Source organism: Euprymna scolopes, chromosome 22, assembly GCF_053919585.1.
Source record: "Euprymna scolopes isolate OS-2025 chromosome 22, ASM5391958v1, whole genome shotgun sequence".
Lineage (NCBI taxonomy): Eukaryota > Metazoa > Mollusca > Cephalopoda > Sepiida > Sepiolidae > Euprymna > Euprymna scolopes.
Window position 1 is genome coordinate 45959335 of NC_136503.1, and position 22947 is coordinate 45982281.

General features: G+C 33.4%; 1 protein-coding gene across 3 annotated transcripts in view; it reads left to right on the forward strand.

Annotated features, from left to right (window-relative positions):
- Positions 1–22947, forward strand: part of LOC145243399 (uncharacterized) — a 103415-nt gene that overhangs the window by 51599 nt on the left and 28869 nt on the right. For all 3 annotated transcript variants that reach the window (XM_080106250.1, XM_080106249.1, XM_080106248.1), the window contains exons 7-9: positions 470–523; positions 8216–8285; positions 16036–16149. In XM_080106250.1, coding sequence (XP_079962376.1) covers positions 470–523; positions 8216–8285; positions 16036–16149 — 238 coding nt within the window. The remainder of the gene's footprint in view (positions 1–469; positions 524–8215; positions 8286–16035; positions 16150–22947) is intronic.

A 22947-nucleotide genomic window follows, 5' to 3' on the forward strand; every position in this document is an offset into this window, starting at 1 on the left:
ACTGTGAAAAATTTCCCCCACTCTATATCTTTGCCTAAATCAAAACGCAGATTTCATGAACAAAGCTTCTTTCTTAGAACTGCACGCCTGTGGAACTCTGTTCCGTCTGCCTGCTTCCCTCCAGACTACAACTTGGATGTCTTCAAGTCTAATGTTAACAAATTCCTAATGAACCGCCCCCTTAAGTAAACACTTCATCAAATCTCCTCACTAACGTAATGTACTTGCAATAACCCTTATCCCTGAGTGGCTTCCGGGCCTTGATAAGTGGTGATCACTGTGTGAAAAAAAAACAAAAAAAAACTTATGAGCCAGTGCTATCCCCTCGGCAGTTATAAAAATGTTGGCCATTATTGTTTGTTCTTGTTTTGTTTTTTTAATATTTGATTTTTGAAAAATGCAACATTTCTTACTGTCATTTTTGACACACTCTAATTCAATGATCTTTTTTTTTAATTGTATTTTTCAGATCGACAACAATTTTCTGTTTGAAAATCTACAACCAGGATTCTACAGAGTCAAAGTAAATAATTTTGTACAAATTTAAACAAATGATTGTTTTTTTTTTGTTTTCTTTTTTTTTTTTAAATATTATTAAATATAATTATTAACATTAACATTATTGCGTGGCGCCGTGGATAGAGGCGTTGAGTGTCTATGGTTCCAGGTGAGCATTGTCTGAAGATAGAGGTTTCAATCCTACCAAAAGCAGGCCAGAGGATTAGTTGGCCAAAACGTGATGAGACAACAACAATTATGGAGGGCAGTAATTACTGGGGATAAGTTGAGAGACTCAGCATTCCTATCTCGTCACGGTTTACCACTTGAAGAAGTCCAGAGGATAAGCTGGCCGAAACGTGGTGAAACAACAACATAGAAGATGAAGATAACAGTCCGCAAAAAATAAATACTCAGTTTATGAAGCCTCATCTCAAAGGATTCTTAAAATAAAAATTAAAATAATATATAATTAGTAACATTAATATTATTAATATAATTATAGCCACTAATTTGTAGCCGTTCCTTAAGCCGTATTGTACCTGGGTATGTCAATTTTCATCTTTACGTAGCTTCTACCACTTTATAGTTACTATAAACATTTTATAGGCTACTATTTCATGGAAAAAATATGCTACTTAGTATTTGAATGAGAGAGTAAGTAACTAAAATGAATGCATTTATGTATTGCTTTTATTACTGAAAACATTAGAGATTATGTTTCTAATCAAAAAAAAAAAATTTTTTTTACATAGGAGTCACCATTTATCAAGGCCCGGAAGCCACTCAGGATAAGGGTTAATGAGTATACATTAGTCAATGTGATTATAGCGTAGTAAACATAAGTAGTGGGAATTTTTTAAATTGGATTACTAAGGGGGATGGTTTATCAAGAACTTGTTTATGTTGGACTTGAAGACAATCAGATTGTAGTCAGCTGGAAAGCAGACAATCGGAAGAGAGTTTCACAGGCGTGCAGTTCTAAGAAAGAAGCTTTGTTCGTGGAATCTACATTTAGATTTAGGCACAGATAAAGAGTGTGGGAAATTATTGATAGTGGTTTTGGCCAGACGAGTGTTTTTTGTGAAAGATTGGTGAGGGGGGACCATAGTTGAGCACTTGCCATGAAAATAACGATAGAGCAGAGACAGACTCGCAACGTCTCTTCTGTGGGAAAGAGGTTGCAGGGAAGAGAAAAGGGCATCACCCACTAAGCTACAAAGTCTATTTTGAACTCTATCAAGGCAGGATAAGCTGCTTTTAGTAGCTACCATCCAGAGGTGCCAATAGTACTCCATCGTTGGCCGTACCTGGTTTTTATATAGGTAGAGAATTGCATCAGGAATGAGATCTTTGCAATAGTGTTGAACATCCTTTATGACTATATTTTTGTAGTTTATTAAAATAAAAATTTAAAAAAGTTACTTTATTTTAAAAAATATATGTAATGCTCTGTTTTTTTATTTTATTATTTTATGTTAATTTCTTTAAATTTATAAAATGTATATTATTAAAAACATCCTTTAGATTAATGTGAAATTCAAACTTGGATAATGACATTGTAAAAACTACTGTCTTAATAATGTTTACTCTGCCTATTCTTTTTTTTGTCAACCAACCGTTTAATAATATATAAATCAAGTTAGGTTGGATGTTGCCATTGTTTTATTTGGACAACTACTTGAAAAGAATTAAACTAAATATTGTTAGTGAATCAAATTTCAATTCAATATGTAATTATCGAATTTATTCACAAACTAATGCTTTAAGAAAATGTCATCCAAAAAAAAAAAAAAATCTCATTTTCTTTTTACATGTCATCCATAAATTAGCAGAATAGAGATTTAACGGAAGACTAAATCAATAATTTCAGTTTAGTAGTCAACTTGTTTTTTATGGAAAGGCATAAAGCCACTTGATGTAGGAAGTTGAAAAAAAAACCTGCTTCAAGGTCAAAAATTAGCCAACAATAACAGTGTTAGACAGACATAAAACAGCAATTCTTCCTCCTTTGTCAGAAACATCGCTCATGGAATGTGAAAACTGAAGAACTAAATAAGGAAAGCAAGAGTTAAGAGGCTGTCAAAAGTAAACTTATGGTTCACTTTCTAACACTACTAATCAGCTGAATTGCATCATTATTAAAAAAAAAAACTTAAAAAGCCATTTATTTTCAAAATCATACAATTTCATTTTCTAAACTTATTTTGTTTCTTTTTAATCATTATATTCAAAACTTTTATATACAAAAGAAATTAAACAAGGAAAAAGCTTTTTGGTTTAATTAAAGAAGCTAAGTCCACGTGAAAAGCAAAAATAAAGTTTGAATCGAGGGGCGTTCCAAAAGTAATGCCTCCTATTTTTTATTCCGACTAAATGGATCAGAGGAGATTGCAAATTGCATTGTTATGATGACTGAATTCATGCATTCATGACCTGAAAGTTTCATTTCTCTATTGCAGATATTAACGGTGTCAGACTCTAAGAAACCGACTCTTGTCATGGACGTGCGTCAGAAGCTGAGATGCGTCATTGAATTCCTGCTGGTGACTAAGTAGAAAAATTTTTGAGGCACAAAAAGGTCACTCGTTTTAATGCTAGTACTCCCGTCTTCGTAGCTATTCAACTTTTTCAGGAGACTTTACCCTTGGAATGATCTGCGTATTTACTATTCGTTTCTAACAACTATTTAAACTGATATTTTCCTTTAATGAGACAAACAGCATTACTTGCTAATAACTGCACACTGTGTTCTTCTTAGCAACATGCTATGCATTTATGTATTACTCTATTTTAAAGTTTAGATTTTAATTCCGATTTTCAGATGTCATAAAAAAGATTACACCTTTTCAGAAGTATGTATTAAAGAAATCTCTATCTTCATCTTTACTATTACATAAAGTCACTTTGTGTGTGTGCATGTGTGTGTGTGTGTGTGAGAGAGAGAGAGAGAGAGAGAGAGAGAGAGAGAGAGAGAGAGAGAGTTCCTCATAGGTTCCGACACGGCTGAGCCTATCTTTTGCAAATTTCACTCAAAGGTAACTTATATGTCTGGCAGTGTTCTTAGATCCGATAAGTATCGAAAATCGAAAAAAAAAAAAAATCTTAAAAATAGTCTTTTTTCTCTTATAGATAAAAAGGAAGAATTTTTACAGGGGAATATTTTATGTTACACAGGTGTAACCTTGGTCGGTGTAATATAAAATGTTCTTCTGTAAAAATTCTTCTTTTTTATATCTATCAAAGAAGAAAGACTGTTTTTAAGATCGTCAAGTCCAAATATCAGCTGACGTGATATTGCAAACAAACACAGACAGAATTTGATGAACGACATCATCATTATTATTTTTTATTATTTTTTATTTTTGCGAACTAGTCCATTTGGCAAATTATTCCTTGTAATATATAATATTCAATATAGGATTGATTCTATAATAATACATACACAATCTGCATAAATTAAAATATCATATTTAAGCGTAATGTACGAGCAGGCAATGCCGGACGTCCAGCTAATTTTTTTTATAAACAAGTTTTTTTTTTATGTACAACAAATGTGTCATATTTAATGTTTAGGATTTTTATTTTTAACAATTTTTCTTAACAATATCAGTCACGCTTCATTCCTACTACTGACTGTTTAAAATTATAAGATCTTAATAAAAAAACATGGTTCAGCAAACAAACAAAACACCTTTCAAAAGTGTTTCATATATCAATATATTTAAACAGAAATTAATTATATCATACTTACGTCTAGACCAACATTTTTGGAGTATGAAAGCCAGAAAGCCATGCTGATTATAGGAGGAAAGTCAAACAGCTTTGACTAGAGGACATCAATGTCATTAAATCTATATATCTATAAAAGTGAAAGTGTCTGTCTGTGTGTGTGTCTGTGCGTCTGTCTGTGTGCATTTCCCTACGCAATAACTCTGTCAATTTTCAGTCTGCAGACTCGAAATTTGATATACAAGGTACTGAGATTTTGAAAAATCTTTGTAATCCGTTTTCGGCCAGAAATTTCGCTGTTAAGGGGTCAAAGTTCAACGATTTGACCTCTGAGAACTCTACCAAACTCCTCCGCCAATTTTAGGTATAAGCAACTGAAATTTTAGATATAGTTTCCTTGGACATGGATCTTACTTAATAACTTGATTTGAGCCTAAAACAATAAATATTAAGGGGTCATAATAAGAATCAAATTTAAAAAAATAAATTAACGTCTGCAGTCTCTACACAATTACTCAGACAATTTCTGGTCTAAACATTTGAAATTTGATATAAAGGGTATTCAGAGATAAGGCAAGCTTTTTAATCGGTTTGGGTCGAAAATTTGAGCTACCAATATATAAATGTATGTATGTATGTTTGCATGTCTGCCTAAAACTTTTGACAGAGGCGACGGATTTTCACAAGATCAGTATCGTTTTGAAGCTCGACCATTCAGACGACAAATACCGAAAAATGGGCTAAAAACATTAATTTCTTCACCTTCAACTGGGCACTTTTCAACAGGGAGGGGTCGCTTTTTTCGCCGATATTTTTCGAAAGTCATCCCCTCTTTTCGATTGTCTAGCCTTAATTTAAACCTACGTCACTTCCGGTTTGGCGGTGGTCGTAACAGCAAGACGTTGCGTTTTTTTCCCATTCTTTTCCTCCTTCACAGTACGGGTTTGAGCCTGCCTTCCTTCTACCACTTTTTTTATTTGCTCAACACATACCTCCAAACACCCAGGCAACACCGGGCACCTATGCTAGTATGTAAATAAATTTTCTGTGCATTTGAAGAAAACAGTTATTAAATATGATATGATTATATTTAAACGGTATCACTTATTTTGCTACAGGATATCAAAGAAAAAATAGAAAAGAAAGAATACAAACATTGTTTATAAATATTTTACTTTATTTTACTGCTGGAATAAAATAAATTACTATTACAATAAAAAAAAATAAATAAAACAGATTTATTTCTACATCGAAACATAATTAGAAAGAAGATAAAATAACAAACTAAAATTAAAATAAAAAGAATGTTGTAGTTTGCTTGAAGCATTGTGCATAGTGTAAAAGAGGTTGTGTTTGAAGGCTATATCAACGCGGTTCATGGGAAACACTGTGGACACGAGTTAGTATATAAAGAATAATGGCAATATTGGAAGGAATTTACAATAATTTTCAATTATATTATGTTTATTTGCCAACATAATGTGTCGTACAAGATGGAAGGTATTGATGCCCCTAATTTTTTAGAGTAGTATCTCTTCCTTAGGCGAGAAAAGAAAAAAAAAAAAAAAAAAAAAAGAAACGTATGCAACTGTCCACCGAGGCTTTCCTTTGCTTTATTTTTTATTTATTTCTTTATTTCTAGAAGTCAGTGTCGCAGTCTGTCTGCCAAGTTAATTTCCAGGATAGGAGTTGTGATGGATATTAAGTATTGTTAGGAATTATTAGCAACAAATGTTTTAAGGTAGATGAACATTTATGCCTGTTACAATTGTGGCGTGATTCTGAGACCACTGTGCCGAGTATATAAATACTAATTAGATTTAATCCCTTAGAATTGCTCATACGTTCAGACACAAATCCAACCACACAAACTAAACTGTCGCCAGGTGGCGCTTCTCTGTCAAAGAACAGGGACCAAGTTCATTCATTTCATTCCATTTAAATTGTTTATTAATTTAAAAATTAAAACTATAATATAATATATATATATCACTTTGTTGACTCTTCAACAGATGCCACAAAAAATAAAACTATATTTTGTTACAGTGACAATTTTACTTTAATTAATTTTTTTTGGAGGTGTCCAGTGTTTATCGATATATTTGAAAAAGACAAATGGCATCGAGGTCTCTATTGAATACGTTAAGTCTGGGAAAATGAATTTAAACTAAAAAAATATAGAAAATTCTGTTAGAAACTCACTCAATATATGTCAGCCTATGTTACAGTAACATATATTGTGTAGGTTTCTAACAGTATTTTGCATAATTTTTTAGTTTGAACTCATTTTCCCAAACTTTACGTATTCAACACCTCGCCGCTATTTATCTTTTTTAAATATATCGATAAACACTGTATGATTTTCGAACCGAATAAACATTTTACAATGAATAAAAACCCTAAAAACTTATCCAATTAGGTACAAAAGTAACTTATCTTATCTTTGATAACATTTATTTATATATTTGTTTTTTGACAATTTTTTCGAATCTATGTGCATAGTAAAACAAACCCCAAATTGTTTATTGATTTAAAAATTAAAACTATAAGATATAATATAGATAAATTTGTTGACCCTCCAACAGGTGCCACAAAAAAAATTAAAACTATATTTTATTACAGTGACAATTTTACTTTAATTCAAAAAATGTTTCAGAAAAAAAAAAGGATAATTAATCATATATCACCAACATCTGGCATTTTCATAGATATATATATGTGTAGGTAGTCATAAAGATTGGAGTATCTTTCAAATATTAACCCTAACCCTAACCTGTTTGTTGTACATTGGCAACACTGATGTCTCAACTTTCAGCTATTCGTTCATTCCTATTGTATGAATCAGATGATTTTACCGTTGGCATTCATTTCCCCGATATCATTCTAGTTAGAATCTTTTCTTGAAAGACAGCGGGTACTTACAGGAGGGACCACATGAAGGTTGCCAACATCCTAAACGAAAGTGTTTCTGTGGAACTAACTGGATTCAAATTTGGCACACCCAAGTTTTCAGTGTGTGTCGTCTACCAATCCAGTTTCCAGCTTACAGTTGAAGGATACAATCAGTTTAATCTATTATTCAATCAAAATTCTTTTAGTAAATAGTTGTTATAACAACCCACATATTTGCATATAGTATAAATAAATGCTTTAATTATTCTATTTTTATACGATGTTTACTTCTACAGTAGTAGTACTACTACCGCGTTGTCGGGTTATAAAATACACTTAAATAGAATATTTTAATTCATGCAGATTTTATATTTATTATTATAGAGCCAATACTTTATTGGCGCAATATATAATGATTTCAAAAGTTAAAAAAAGCAAAATCAAAATATAACTTGGATGCCATTGGCTAGAATCGAAACCAAAACATCTAGCGCTCCAACATTATTCACTACACTAAGATGGTGTATCAAAACTCTAAAAAAAATAGCCGGCATTAACGTATAAATGTCTATTTGCGCATGCATAGATGATACATGTTAAGTCAACTTATGCCTGCTAAGTTCAAATTTTATCAGTTTTGACCCCTTAGCAACTATTTTTACCGGCTAAAAAAACAAATCGAATTTGTTTCGTAGGTCAGAATTCCCTATACAACAAGTTTCAAAAGTCTGTAGAACAAAAATTGGCAGAGTAGTTTGGTAAAAACCGTTATTCACACAGACAGACAAGCAAGGACTTATATATATATATATATATATATATATATATATATATATATATATATATATATATATATATATATAGTATAAATGAATGCTTTAACAATTCTATCTTTGAAAGTAATTTTGCTCAAATATAATATTGTATTTACAAAAGATTTTCAGTAATAAATAATAATAAAAAAAAATAAGTGGATACAAATAGGTTAATGTGGGCTGGTCCACTTTATAGGGAAGGTAAGAAAGGAGGGTGTACAAAATATTAACCAACATTTTTCACTCAAATTAATACAACTGTAATATTTTCTTTAAAGGTTGAATTAAACTGCTTGGTAACTGAGCAAACCATGGAGTCAGACATCATCCAACTAAAAGATATTTCAGGTAATATTACAAACTTTCGATCTCTGATAAAAGATTCTCTACACTATAATAAAAACTAATGTGTATCTCTTTCTGTCTATAATATATTATACTTGTTTCTTCTTTAGTTAGTCCATACGTTATGCTTTGAAAAGGGCCAAATATATATTTTGAAGACCAAACTGTTTTTTAAGGGCTAAATTTGCGGAATTAGGCTTTTAAAAGGCCAATCTGGCAACTCTGGATAATAATATGATAGTAACCTCCCTTTGATGTAGCCTCCTTTTCAAATATTATTATAATAATAATATGTGATCATTGTTGTAATCGTGTGAGAAAGGAACTCGTGGTAATTTCGATGTGTAAAAAGAAGTTAGTGAAATGTTATGTAAAAAAGGAAATATTCGAAAATAACTGAGTAAAAAAAAAAAAAACATTGTTTGCCAAAAAGTGCTGGGCTGAATGAATAAATTAAAGATTGTCACTTACAATATTATTTTATTATTTGTATTGAACTATGTAGCACAATATTTCTTTCTGAGTATTTATTAGTACTTATTAATTTATCTCATTTGGGCCGGTTCTATATTTAAAATACAATGGACCCTATTTTCATAAAAATGTTAATAAACTCATATTTGCTGCATGGGTTTTCTGTAAAAAAAAAAAAAAAATAAAATGAATTTTTTGCCCCGTCCAGAAAAATATCAGCTTTATCAAAACATATTCTTTTATTAAAATATATTTTTCATTCGACTGAATTTTCCCTGGTCCTGCTACAAATAAATATAGATTCGTCTCATCATACAAAAGTTAACGAGTGAAAAATGTGCCTCTTTTTAGCCACTGGACAGAACCATTTCAAGTGGTGAGGAAAAGAGAGAACGCAAATAGCAAGTTAGACGACCCACCCCGACCTGAAATAAATTTGCAAAGATATTTTCCATTCTAAATTAAAAATTAAAGGTACGTCTTTCTTTTTAGACCATCAGGAGTAATAATAATAATTTTGCATGGAATATTAAATTATTCAGGTAATTCTATGATTTTTATATGAATATTAATATGAACATCAGAGAAGCATAATTTTGAATTCATTTTTTAAGCTGGGTGCACATGCTTGTTTTTCTTTAAGTCATCAGAGATGAATATAATAATTTTTAAATGAAAAATTAAATTACTGACATCATTCTATGATTTTATATGTGTAACGTTGTACAAGTTTGCACACGTTTACACAACTATGCATGCAGACCCAACACGTTGTAGATTCAGTCGCAAAGGAGACAAAGATTAGGAAGGAACTTCAACTTTCACTTTTAAGAAAATATCTTTATTCCTCATCCCCCCCACACATGACTGCGTGTTACGTCTGTGACGTCATGCATGTCTCTAACGTGATTGTCTTTTTTAACGTGCTCTCTCTCTCTCTCCCTCTCCTTTTTTTATTTTACTTGGAAGTCACTACATAGCAAGGCCTAAAGGTCACTCGATGAATGTAAGATGGTAGTGTAGTAATCGTTAATGGTGTAAATTGGGTAGAATTTGATGATTTATGGGGACGGCTTAACAAGAATTTGTTTACATTGGATTTGAAGGCTACCATGTTGTATTAAATCGGAAAGCAGGTGAGTGGAACAGTGTTCCACAGGCGGGTAGTTCTGGAAAAGAAGCTTTGTTCATGGAATCTGCATTTAGATTTAAGCATATATAGAGAGTGGAGGAAATTGTATATAGTGGTTGTAGCTAGTCAGGTGTTTTTGTGAAAGTTTGGCAAGGGGGGATCATAGATTAGAATTCAGTCGAGCATTTGCCATGAAAATAATGATAGAGCAGAAACAGGCTCGCAACGTCTCTTTTATGAGAAAGAGGTTGCAGGGAAGAGGAAAGGTCATCATCTACTAGATTTCAAAAGCGGTTTTGAACTCTGTCAAGGCAGGATAAGACGTGCCGAGCAGCTCCTGCCCAGATGTAGCAACAGTACTCCATTTTAGGACATACCTGGCTTTTATACAGATAGAGGATTGCATCAGCAGTGAGATACCTAATGGAGCGGTGGAGTAATCCAACCATTTTCCCAGCTATCTTGGCAGCAGATTTGATGTATGTGTTCCATTTCAGATCAGGAATGAAGGTCAGTCTCAAAAGCTTGTCAAGACATTGATGAGATGAGAGCCATTCATTTCAACTGGGGCGTGATGGGGGTCAGATCGATTATGATGAAAGGAGAGAAGCTTGGTTTTAGTTGCATTAAAATTAACCAGCCACCTTTTTCCCCATATGGCACCACATGCTCAAGATCAGAAGAGAGAGAATCAGAAAGATCTTGGTCATTGTCGGCCTTTGAAATGTTGCCATAGATTGTGGTGCCATCTGCATAAATGTCTACAAATGATCTTCTTACGATTTTTTTCTTTTTTCTTACGGTGACGTCATTTTACACACGGCTCGGGATTTGCATAAAGCTGCTAAACACGCTCTGTTACATATAGGTATTTTGATAATATATTTAGATAAACTAGTGGGACCTGTGGAAATTCCACAGCGGCATCTTCCATATGTAATATATTGCTGCTGGGCATTCCGTGGACGTTCAGCGTGAATGGAGACCCCACGATATTATTGCAGGCCTTTTGTTAAAACTGTTAACGTATTTATCTAAATAATCTGATTAATGTAGCATCAGAATATATCTCGTTATTACGGTTTATCTCCAATATCCTTATAGGAGTCTGTGACATATTTCCATTATAAGGCCGCCTTGCAAATGGAAACCCCTACGATATCATTATACCATCTTTAGATAGAATAGATACTACCCTTGAATCCTAGCCAGATGACCAAAAAGGTATATTTCAGTTTCACATACAGCCCAAGGTAACATAATTTTTTTTTTTTAATTTTTTTTTTTTTTTTTTTATTATTGCATCTGTGGTGATCAGGTGATCAGGATGTATTAAAAAGGGAGCTAGAAGGTGATAATATACTTCAAACATTAAATTAGCGTATTTATATACTAATTTAATGTTTATAGTATGTTATCATCTTCTATATTCCTTTTTAATAAATAGGATCTCCCAATCGAATAATTTATAATCTAAAAACCGTGACACATGTATCTAGCACATTAAAGGTACTACGGTATTGATGTATAGATATCAAGTGCGGACCCACTGACAAAGTATAATTTTTATTTTCTGTCATTTTTAATACATTTACTACTCATTTTGTTATGCGCATACTTCAGGGAGCTTCTCCATATGCTTGAAAACAAAATTTCACTACTTATGTTTTTGGGCCAGTTTTTCAATTGTCAAGAGAAGCCTCGTAGGAGATGTCCTTTTCTCTTCCTTGCAACTTCTATCTCACAGAAGAGATGTTGCGAGTTTGTCTCTGATGTATCGTTATTTTCATGGAAAGTGTTCGACTGAGTTTCAATCTATGGTCCCTACTCGCCAAACTTTCACAAGAAACACTCGTCTAGCTGTAAACACTATCAATAATTCCCCCCACTCTTTATCTGTGCCTAAACCTAAACGTAGATTCCATGAACAAAGCTTCTTTCTTAGAACTGCACGCCTGTGGAATTGTCTTCCGTTTTCCTACTTTCCAGCTGACTACAATATGGTTGTGTTCAAGTCTAACGTAAATAAGTTCTTGATGAGCCGTTCCATATAAGTTATCAAATTTACCAAATTTTCATTACTAATAATTACTATATTGTCCAATTTCTACTGTACACTCTTTAACCCTTATCTTTGAGTGGCCTCTTGGCCTTGATAAGTGGTGATGCCTATGTAAAAAAAAAAAAAAAGCATGCTACTCTCAACCCTTATCTTGTCAACTCATCTTTTGTTAGTCGCCTTTTCAATAAAATCTTTTTTTATGATTTCTTTACATAGCTGGACGCTGGCTAATTGCTAGAAAATATATCCAAACCATGTTGACTTATGTTTTAAATAATGTCTTTTTAATAATATCTTTGATGGAGCCTTTTTCTGATATCTACATTTCTATGAGGTCTGTCTTGCAGAGTTACTCCGAGGATAGTTCTTAAACATTTTATTTCTAAAGACATTGAGCTTCCTCTCATGGTTAACCAGTATAGTCCATGTTTCACTTACATATATGTGATTCTGTGGAGCCCTCACTCTCCAAGAACCGAGATCATGGACAATCGGAGAAAATGATTCACAAAAAAAAAAAAAAAAAAAAAGGAAAAAGCGATCAAAAGTAAGCTGGGAGTAGCAGAGAGGGTGAGTCATTTTCTGTTCATCAGTCATTCTGAGACAACGATGAGAGGTTACGATTTCCGGTCATAACTAAATATATTTAGAAGTATGAGTAATTTTGCAATAGTTTTGAGGCAGTTTCATGGCTTATGAAGCTTAAAGAAAGTCAGGACAGACAATGGGAGGTAGACAGAGCTCGGCAAAGATTTAGAAAACCATGAGATGAGCTGATCACCCGAACAAGAATGACGGTTTTGACAAATTATTCAGTTGGGTCTTAGCTGATGCACTGAAACGTAACTAAGATGTGGAGATCCTTTTCCGCGATAGTATCATACACATTCGGAGATCAAATGATTTATACACAATGTATCGCAGTTTATATGTTTTCTCATATGAGTTTGCATTGTTTTGTATTTCGTATACTTATAAACCAGTGCACATGCCCTCGATGATTGCCAAGATTGACGTGGCCAAATTGAGAACAAGAATAGAATATGAAGGAGAAAACCACAACACACGTTTTGGGGTTGACTCTCGTCGGAGGTCGATATATGGTCTTAGATATACACCAAGAGGATCTATCATCAATACATTCTAAAGTCTTATGTTCTTAATGTGCCAGGGTTATTTGACTATAATAAATGTTTGAAGCCAAATTTTTCAGGAAAAAGTCCAAAAACCCTTCATTGGATAAAAGCTCAAATCAGTAGTCTCTTTAGGCAAAATTCGGCTCCATCTATCAACTTAGTATTCTTTTAGAGTTATACACACACCGATTCCAACGTTTCTCTACCAATTTGATGCCTTTTTGTAGAACAATTTGCCTTTGATCTCAAAATATGCCTTAGTTTCCAATAACACTTCTTCAATGGAGCCAAATCTTTTCCTGGAGCATTCTTTTGAGACCTGCAAACGGCCAATAGTCTCCACAAATCTAAAAAAAATAGGGCGAATGCATAACTAATTCAAAATGCACTTTATATTATTTTGCCATTTTTGTGATCAACTTGTGACCCGGTGCATTGTCTTGGTAAAGAAGCACTATTTTTTTTTTTTATTCATTTGTGACTATTTTTGATGATTTCTTCATGCAAACATATCAAATGCTATATAATATTCACTATTGATTGTTCATCTTTTCTAAGTTAATTAATAAACAAAATATCTTGCACATCCTAAAACACAGAGGCCAAAACCTTGCCTGCTAATGTTTGAAAGTTAGGTTGATAAGTTAGTTTTAGAATCAATTTCTTAAAGCTGTCAAATGCATGCTCGTATGTAAAATGCATGTTAAACTGAATATGATGATGATAATGATGGCGGTGGTGATGAAGACGACAACGATGATGACAATAATCATAAGAAAGCAATACTTTACCAATGCAAAAATATTTAGATTTTTTAAATTCTGTTAAAAACTTGCCTAATAGCTTTACTTAAATAACATTAATTTGCAAACTAATAACCTGATTGGTCTCACAATATTGATATGCACTATTTGAAGGTTAGTACTTTATAAAAATCATATAGATTTTTTTTTTAATATGTCAAGCCCGGAATTGTGTGATGCATTACAGCACAAGAAATACTCAGTCCTTGAATTGAATCCAAACAGTCTTTTGATTTTACCTGCTTCTTTAAAACAACACACAGAAAAAACAAATATGAGTATTCAATTTTTTCTTAAAATAAAACCCCTTCCTTTCACTAGAACATTCTCAGATTCTTTGAACTCTCATTCTTTACGAGCACTTTATTTTGCATTGTCTTAACAAAGTTACCAATAAAAATGAATTAGTTTGTATGCATAGACTTTGTCATCCTCTCTTTCTTTTGATGCGGTTCTCCAATGGAGATAATTATGCAGGTTCGAATACAGGTATCAACCGTTTCAACTTTTAGCTTTGAAATATGAATGGATATTGAAACGTTTTTTACAACCAGAAGTTTGAACGTGAGTCATATAGTTTTCAATATATGTATTTATGAAGTGAGTTCATTGAGAGATGTGTATATGCTTTGCTGGACTGTATCTAGAAGTCTATAAAAGTCTCCTGTTCGTCTGTCGAGGCCTTTTTCGCCAGGAACGAGGATTAGCTTTTAAGGACATACGCACGTGCGTGCATTGGGTAGAGACAAAAGATAATGGAACAAAGAGAGTTTTGTTAGCGATTTGAATATTTCTGAGAGCCTATTGGGCCCCCAAAGTGATGCCAGATAGACCGTAATGCAAATGTGTGTCTTCTCTCTGGGAGGAGAACAGTAAAAAAAAAAAATGGAGAAAGAAGAAGTGTTCAGCTTTTCATACTATACACTGACCTTCTCTGATTTAGCAGAAAGAAACTGCTAAATGTACATTTTTTTTTCAATGAAGAGTTGTTATGCAAATATTGCGTTTGCTGCATTGTTACTCTCAACAGCTTAAAAGCACTTAATTCTCACGGTTTCTTTAATAGTTACTTACTACCTGTTGTGTTAGTAAGTTTAAAGAACAACAAGACAAGTGTGTATATAGGTTAAAAACAAGACGGCGACTGGCGCCATCTTCATTGTAAAGACGGAAGTGACGCTATTCAGGGGACGTCAATCTGAGATGGATTCTCAGTCGAATACAACACTACCAAATATAATTTTACTAGCAGGGCTACCCGGCGTTGCTCGGGACCGTATAAACAATGAAAAAACAAAAGCAGATATTGAACATATGTTTTATTCTTAGGGGGGAGGAATCTTTCATCTCAAGTTTTAGCATTACAAACAAACATTTGTCTTTTATATATATAGATAATGACAGGTTTTTTTGGGCCCCCTCCCCTCGAAGATAACTGATCAGTTGACCAACTTCTTGTGGTCCGTTTGACGTGAAATTTCGATATTTGTCATCCGGGTGATGGGGCTTCGATATGATACCAAATTTGTCAAGTTTGGTCCCGTCTTTCAAAAGTTTTAGCGTTACAAACAAACATACATACATACACACAGACGTTTGGCTTTTATATATATAGATGTGAAATCGTTGAAAAAAAGTTAAAACTTAAAAAGGCAATATAATTTTGAATCCCAATTGCATCAAGAGTACTTATTTGCAACATTTTCACTGATAATTACTCCAAATAGATATATTTGTAAGATAGTAAAAGAAAAGGGCTAAATTTAAAAAAAAAGAAAAAAAAAGGTTTATACTATACGTATACTAACATTTGGAGACCAAACTAATTCCAAAAAATTAATTATAATAATTATCAAATAAATATTTTTGTAAAATAATCAGAAAAAAAGCCAAAATTGAAGCCAATTAAAAAAAAAAGACTTATGAAGGTCACACTGCTAAAAAAAAAAATAAATAAATAAATAAAAAAACAGCCAAATTCTCAAAACTTAACCTTAAAAAGGCTAATCTGCAACCCTGTCATGTGCTATATCTCTTTTTTTTTTTTTTTGTTTTTTAAAGGTCCAAATGCAGAATTTGTTATTCCCGTCCTAGAATACACCAGTCTAATAATAATTATTTTTATTCTTTACTTGATTTTCTACAGAAGCCGAAAATATATTCAGTGAAAAGATTATATGGATTGCCCTGTCTTTGATCCCAGCCATCATTCTTATCATTTGTCTCTATCGATATTATAAATGGAAGCAGAAATGTATTGGTAAGTAAGAGTATTACTAAGTTAGTCATTTGCATACAACCATGATCAAAATGTTGCTCGTGATCATAGGCTTGATAAAAATATACTATAAACATGGCTGTTAAAGCACTGATCCCATAGCCTGTTACATTCCTTGTAGTGTTACTGAGTCCAATATTAGGTGTGTCAGAAACTGACCTTATGAATGCGTGAAAAAATATTGAATAATTCGACTCCCTGTCTTTCCAAGCTTATAACTACTCGAAAAATGTGATTCAAACCCTAATTTTTTTTCAATTAAAGGAGTAGGGTCCAATTTAAAAAAAAAAAAATAACAGGTTTAATAGCAAATTATGCAATATTTGTTTTTTTTAAATCGGTTTTCTTTAAAAGATTTGAAGAAAATAAACGAAATTTAACTTAGGTCGATTTATAAAAAATCGATATAAATTCTAAAAAAAAACGTGTTCGTCGCTCCCAGCTCGCTCACAGGACCATAAATGCAACCTAGCAGGGCTACATTCTTACTTGTCTAGTGGTGGACCCCTCAAGGGTGACCAGACTCTCACTGGTTACTGGAAAATATCTTTCTGCTGCTCAGGGCACGCGAAATGTGCATGACCCTAAGTCCGTGTGGCAACATTGTCGATTTCGGTCGTCACTCTGGCTTTGTGCTGGATCCAGTCTGTCTCCTTCATCATCTGGCGTCAGGGCATACCTGAAATAAACTGCATCTTCATTCAGGCCGGCAATTCGAGAAAGAAAGAAAAACTCTGGGACATTTTTATATAACGAAACGAAATAATTATTCATAAATCGTTTTACACTTGTTTATAGTCGAGTTTTTTGATCCAAGTCTCATGATTAAGTTCCTCTAATTAATTTCCCAGCTAAGAACAAGAGCTTTTCAACTTAGCTCTTATGAGGTTTCGACTCCCCCCCTCCCCCAGGCAGGGTGAGAGCGATGTGGACGCCTCGAATGCCAGTCAGTAAAAGGACTCTAACTCTAAAAACCCAATCGTTTTTATCAACTCAGAAATTCCTCCCTCTACCTTTTTGGAGTTATTCTTTCTTTTCTCTTCCCTTTCTCTCTTTCTCTTCGTTCCCTATTAATTTACTCCCCTTCTCTCTTTCTTTTGTCCTGAACCTTCTCCCTCATTAATGACCATATTTCTCCCTAGGTTCAATTTATTTATTTATCTGTCCAACTAACTTATCACTTGGCTTGGTGGTCTGATAGTTAAATACAACAGATGGACCCAAATGACAACATCTCCCAGACACCAAAGCAGACCCTTTGAACCCAAGTCATTGTACCTGTCTCATTCAATTAGTAGTTAAAATTCATTTTTTTACCAAATCCAACTAGAAAAACAATCTCTTGTTCCATGAATCCTATTATTAGATTTTATATTTTCTTTTCATTGAAAAAGATACGATTTCTTTTCTGGTGGACAGAAATCTCATAAACATCTGTTTTTCCTTGACCAAGTGTCAGCATGGCCCCCCTAACCATACCTCATCCTCTCCCATCTTCTCTTCCTCTATCTGAAAAGCAAGATCATCTGGTGTCGCCAAGGATCTCGTCATATTTATATTTTAAAATCCATTTATTTTTTAAATAAAAGAATTTTTTAAACGCCTATTTGAAAACCCTGCCATCATGCAAACATTTTATGTTTTTATTTAAAACCACAAATAGTTTTTTTTTTATTATTGTTTAGAATTACGGGTGGACAGAAGGAAGTAAAAACCACATGTTCACAGTAGCCATCTACCTTTGCGCATAAAGAAATTTGTGCCTCCATACCTGAAAACTAGTCACATTTTATTTATGATTTTTTGCCTTAAAAACAAAAGCAGTTCAAGAAATATTTTTTTTCTTTTCTCAAAAAATACACGAGTTTTTGATTTAATATATTTAATTTCCACTTTATGGAGTGAAATTTTTTTAATATCTAAAAAACAAAAACATTGAATGAAATAGAAATAATTTTCGTAATAAAACGAAACTTTCTGTATAATATAAGATGATTATAAGGTTTCATTTAAAAAAAAAATAACGTGGTTTAAAATAAAAAGGTTTTAAACTTCGGACTTTACAAGTAAATTTCTAAAAAAACACTTTTTTTGTTTTAAATTTGAATATATTATTTATTGATCTTTATGCTTCAATTTGTGATATATAAAACTTTCGTGAGTAAATTAATTATTTACTTTTTAATAAACATTTCAAAATGGACGCTGGTCGGCACTTTATAAACACTGTTTTTTTTTAAATAAAAAATAATATTTCTATTACTTTTTATACAACTTTAATAGTTTATTTTTGGAAGTATAATCCATAGAGAAAATAAACAACCCACTTTTAAAAGAGAAATTACGAGTTTTTTTTAAATATTTTATTCGCAGATTTGTGTAAGGGGTGTCAAAAATTCCCCCCCAAATTCTGATACACCTAGTGCAATATTAATTTTAAAAAGAATATTTATGGAAATATCTCCATACACGGTACAAAGCCACTTGATGTAAAGAGCTAACACAAATGAAAGATGATTATCGCAAAGACTGGATATAACTATTGGTCTTAGCCTTGAAAAGAACCAAGACTATTGTTAATAGGAAAACAGTCAGCAGGAAGAGAATTCCACAAGCCTAAATTATTGGAAAGAAGTGACTAGAATAGGAAGCTGTATTACAATGAGATATCAAAACATCAAAAAAAATTTTACCACATGGTAAAATACAAGGTTGAGAAACTGGCGCGGTCTATCCTTCTCTCGAGGGTAGACGGGACTCTCTTAAGCCATGGTAGGCACCCTGTCTAGTGATGGCGTCAGGATAAAAAAATACTTAGATTTGAATTACAATACAAACTCGCGTAGTGAGTTCAATCTCGGCTACGGCCATGCTGGATGGATGGATAGATCAAAACATCGAACTGATGGAGACTACTAGACCAACGAGTCAAACGAACTGGAAAAAAGGAAGCAAGAGTATAAATCTGACAAATCTGGAAGATATATATTAGAATAGTATTTATAAAAAAAGGCTAAGACAAGCAAAATCACATCAGTGCGATAAAGGTTACAGATAAGAAGACAGGAGGGAACCAATCAAATTACAGATGCGTTTTTGCACTTTATCAAGAACCCTCAAAGGGGACAAAGATTCACGAGCCTAAATATGACAACAGTACTACAGTGAAGGATAATACATAAAACACGTGTGAAGTGTATGAATTTATTTCTGGAACTAAACAAGAGCAAAATTGCATTTTGTACAAAGAAACTTGATATTCAAACAACGCTAGCGAGAAATGGTAAATGACTGTTGCGACAATGTACAGTCATTTATAATGGTTATTGAAGGAGGTACGGAATACTGGAAATCTGGGAAGACTTGTTGTCACTCAGACTCCAGGGAACACCATCGGTTATTATTAGGGCTATGACAACAGCATATTCTTTTCATTGCTTCGACTCTTGAGTGTGTATCCGTTGGTATTTTATATGCTTTTATATAGAGCGATGTGATTCTCAGTTGATTAACTAACTGTGTCAGATATATACTCGAGAGTCAAAACAATGAAAAGAATATTCTGTTGCCATAGACCTAGTTATTATCAGTAAGCAATCACTGATAAAAATCTGTGTAAGAACTTCTAGTGAGTATCAATAATAATGATGGTGATGGTGATTGATGATGATGATGAGGATGATGATGATGATGATGATGATGATGATGATGATGATGATGATCCAGTCACTGCCAAAGAGGAATCAATGTTAAACGGTTGTTGTGATGATACAAATTCCTTCACAAAGATTATCCAAAAAGTTGAACAGAACTGGAAATCTGGGGAGACTTGTTGTCACTCAGACTCCAAGGAACACCACAGGTTGTTCTTAGATAAATCTTTGGTGGTGGCCTATGTGAAAACTCCTAGTGAGTACAAATAATAATACTTTCTTTTGTTGCAGATTGAATATGAGTTATCTTTCGAATAGAATCAAATTTTAACAGATGAAAATAAAGTGAAATCAATCAATCGAGTTGGTGGCTATTTGCAACAGAGAATGTAAATCTACCTTTAGAGGGTTCGCTTGCTAGATGGCAAAATATTCAGAGTTCAAATGAAATCTTATTTTTTAAGAGTTTTTTTTTGTGTTCATAATAGTAAGCTCCCTTGAATGACATTTTTATCATATTCTTTTTTTTTTTTTAAGGGAATTCCGCTTTCCTTTCTTAAACATGTTTTAGCACCTCGCGTTTTTCTTTTCTAACTTCTTTGCATAAATTCTCTCGTGCTTGAGAATAGTACCTTCACCAAAATGAACAACCGAATTAACCAAACATTCTTTGCACTTGTAGTGAACTACTACTATAATGCTGCTACGGTATGTTTCCCTTATTTTTCTCTTTCTCCCTACTCTTCTACTTTTCCCTTCCTTCCTTCCTTCTCTCAACGTCACCAGAGGTTTCAGCCAATCGGAATAGAGGACTGTCCTGGAGGGAGATACAAAGAAGAAATCTGTCTCAGACATATGGAAACGATAGAAGCATCAACATGTGACGGACCAGTTTCCCTGGGTAAAAACTTTTATCAAAGAAATGTACCATCCTCTTTGTATCCTATATCTTGGAAACCTTTATAAAACATCATCAATCCTAAAGTCTCGTCGCACTTAATTATAACCCAATGTTTTCTTTTCCACAACCATTCTTTTCCAGCACTCTTGTTCTCTCTCTAATGTCGGAGGTGCCCCAAAAGTGGGACCGACCGAAATGGTGACCCTTTTTCAATTTATGGTAACCGCCATAATTTGGTGAACGCCCGACGTGTGTATATACACGCAATCTTCAAAGAACAAAAAAAAAAAAAAAAACGAAAACTATGAGAACGTGACAGAGTAAAAAAAAAAAAAAAGAAAAGGCCTTTCTAAAACTACAGTAAAACCTTACAAAAAAGTATATATAAATCTGCTTTCCAAGAAATGCCGATAATATATATATATTTGCTATTTTTGTGAAACGGTTTATGCTAACTAAAGCAAAAAAAAACAAAAAAAAAACAAACAAACAAGAAAAATAAGCAGTAAAAAAAAAGAAAAACAAAACTTTTATTCACGTCATTCTCACCAGATAAAGGACTAAAATAAAATCTGGTCTAAAAACTATTCTGTAACAGCAAAAAAGTGACTTTAAGAGTCAATACAGAATCCCAAATTTCATTCTGAAACACACACACACCTGCACACAGAAAAAGGAACCTTCCAGACGCACGCGGGTGAAGCCAATTTTGGAACACATGTGGTCACACACCCACACACAAAAAAAGGAAGCTTCCAGACGCACATGTGTGAAGCCAATTTTGGAACACGTGTGTGCATCGACGAACTCATTTTTTTTTTCTTTAAGAACATTGACTATATATTCACACACACACACACACACATATATATATTTATATATATATATATATATATATATATAAAAATGTTTAATTGACGCTATTTCTCCAAGCACCTGCTGAAATTAACCTCTGGTGAGTACTCGCTTTTCTCTCTACTTGCTTATCACCTCCAGCCATTTTCTTTAGTCGCAGCTACAAATAAAAAAAAAAAAATAATAATAATATTAACTAATAATAATCATAATAATAATAATAATTAATAATAATAATAATAATAATAATAATAATAATTAATAGTAGTAATAATAATAATGGGCGCACAACAGGCTAGCATAAAACCCCCACAATTTATGGAGACGAGTGTCGAGGGATGGTTTTCGATAATAGAAGCTCAATTCCATCTCAGACACATTACAAGCGGTGATACTAAGTTCTGTACGGTTATCAGTGCATTGCCGCCTGATGTGGTAACAAATATACCTCCAGCAATTCTGCAGTTGCTAAACTATGCGAAGTTAAAGGAGTCTGTGTTGTCTGCATATGAAAAGACCAGACCTGAATTCTGGAGAAGTTGATGAGGACTACTACGTTAGCTGGTCGTCCGTCATTATACCCCCAGGAGATGGTAACGGTGGCTCATAGAATAGGGGCAAGCGATGAGATAGTGTGCCATAAATTCATACGTGCACCTCCAAAGTAAATCGCCCCAGTAATAGCAGCCCACACTGAAATGCCATTAACGGAGTTGTGTCGACTATCCGACAACTTGATGCCGTTAATAGAAAATACGTCAGTATTTCAGGCGGTTGAGAGTCAAGCTCGGAAAAACGATCATATTACCACCAGACAGTCTAGTGAAACCATTTCAGCCGGCCTATGTCCATATAGAAGGAAACAGCAGCCGAAGATATGTAGAGCCTATATATATTTCGCGGAGGAGGCTTGTACATGTAAGCCATGGTGTAAGTGGTCAAAGAAAAAGAGTAGCTTACAGACTCTGCCTAACTCGCACCCTTCCTCTCCCGCCTCTAGTGATTCAGAAAACTAGAAAGGCGGAGTGTGTTTGCTCCAGTAGTGCCGTCGTTATTAGAAGTTTCTGCTTAAATAGGAGCGTCTAAAGTCAATTTTATCATAGATACAGGAGCCAGTGTTTCCATTTTACCACATTCCGTAGTAAATGGAATTACTCTAGAGCCAACTCCTGTTCATATCTCTACCGCTAACGGTGAAGGCATAAAATGCTATGGTCAGACAAACCTCGAAGTTAAGATACCCCGTTTGAGAAGATATTTTCAATGGAGTTTCGTGATCGCAGCCGTCACTAACCCTTTGTTAGGATTTGACTTCTTAAACAAATTTAACATTATAGTGGATTGTAAAAATAGATCCATCTGTGATAATGT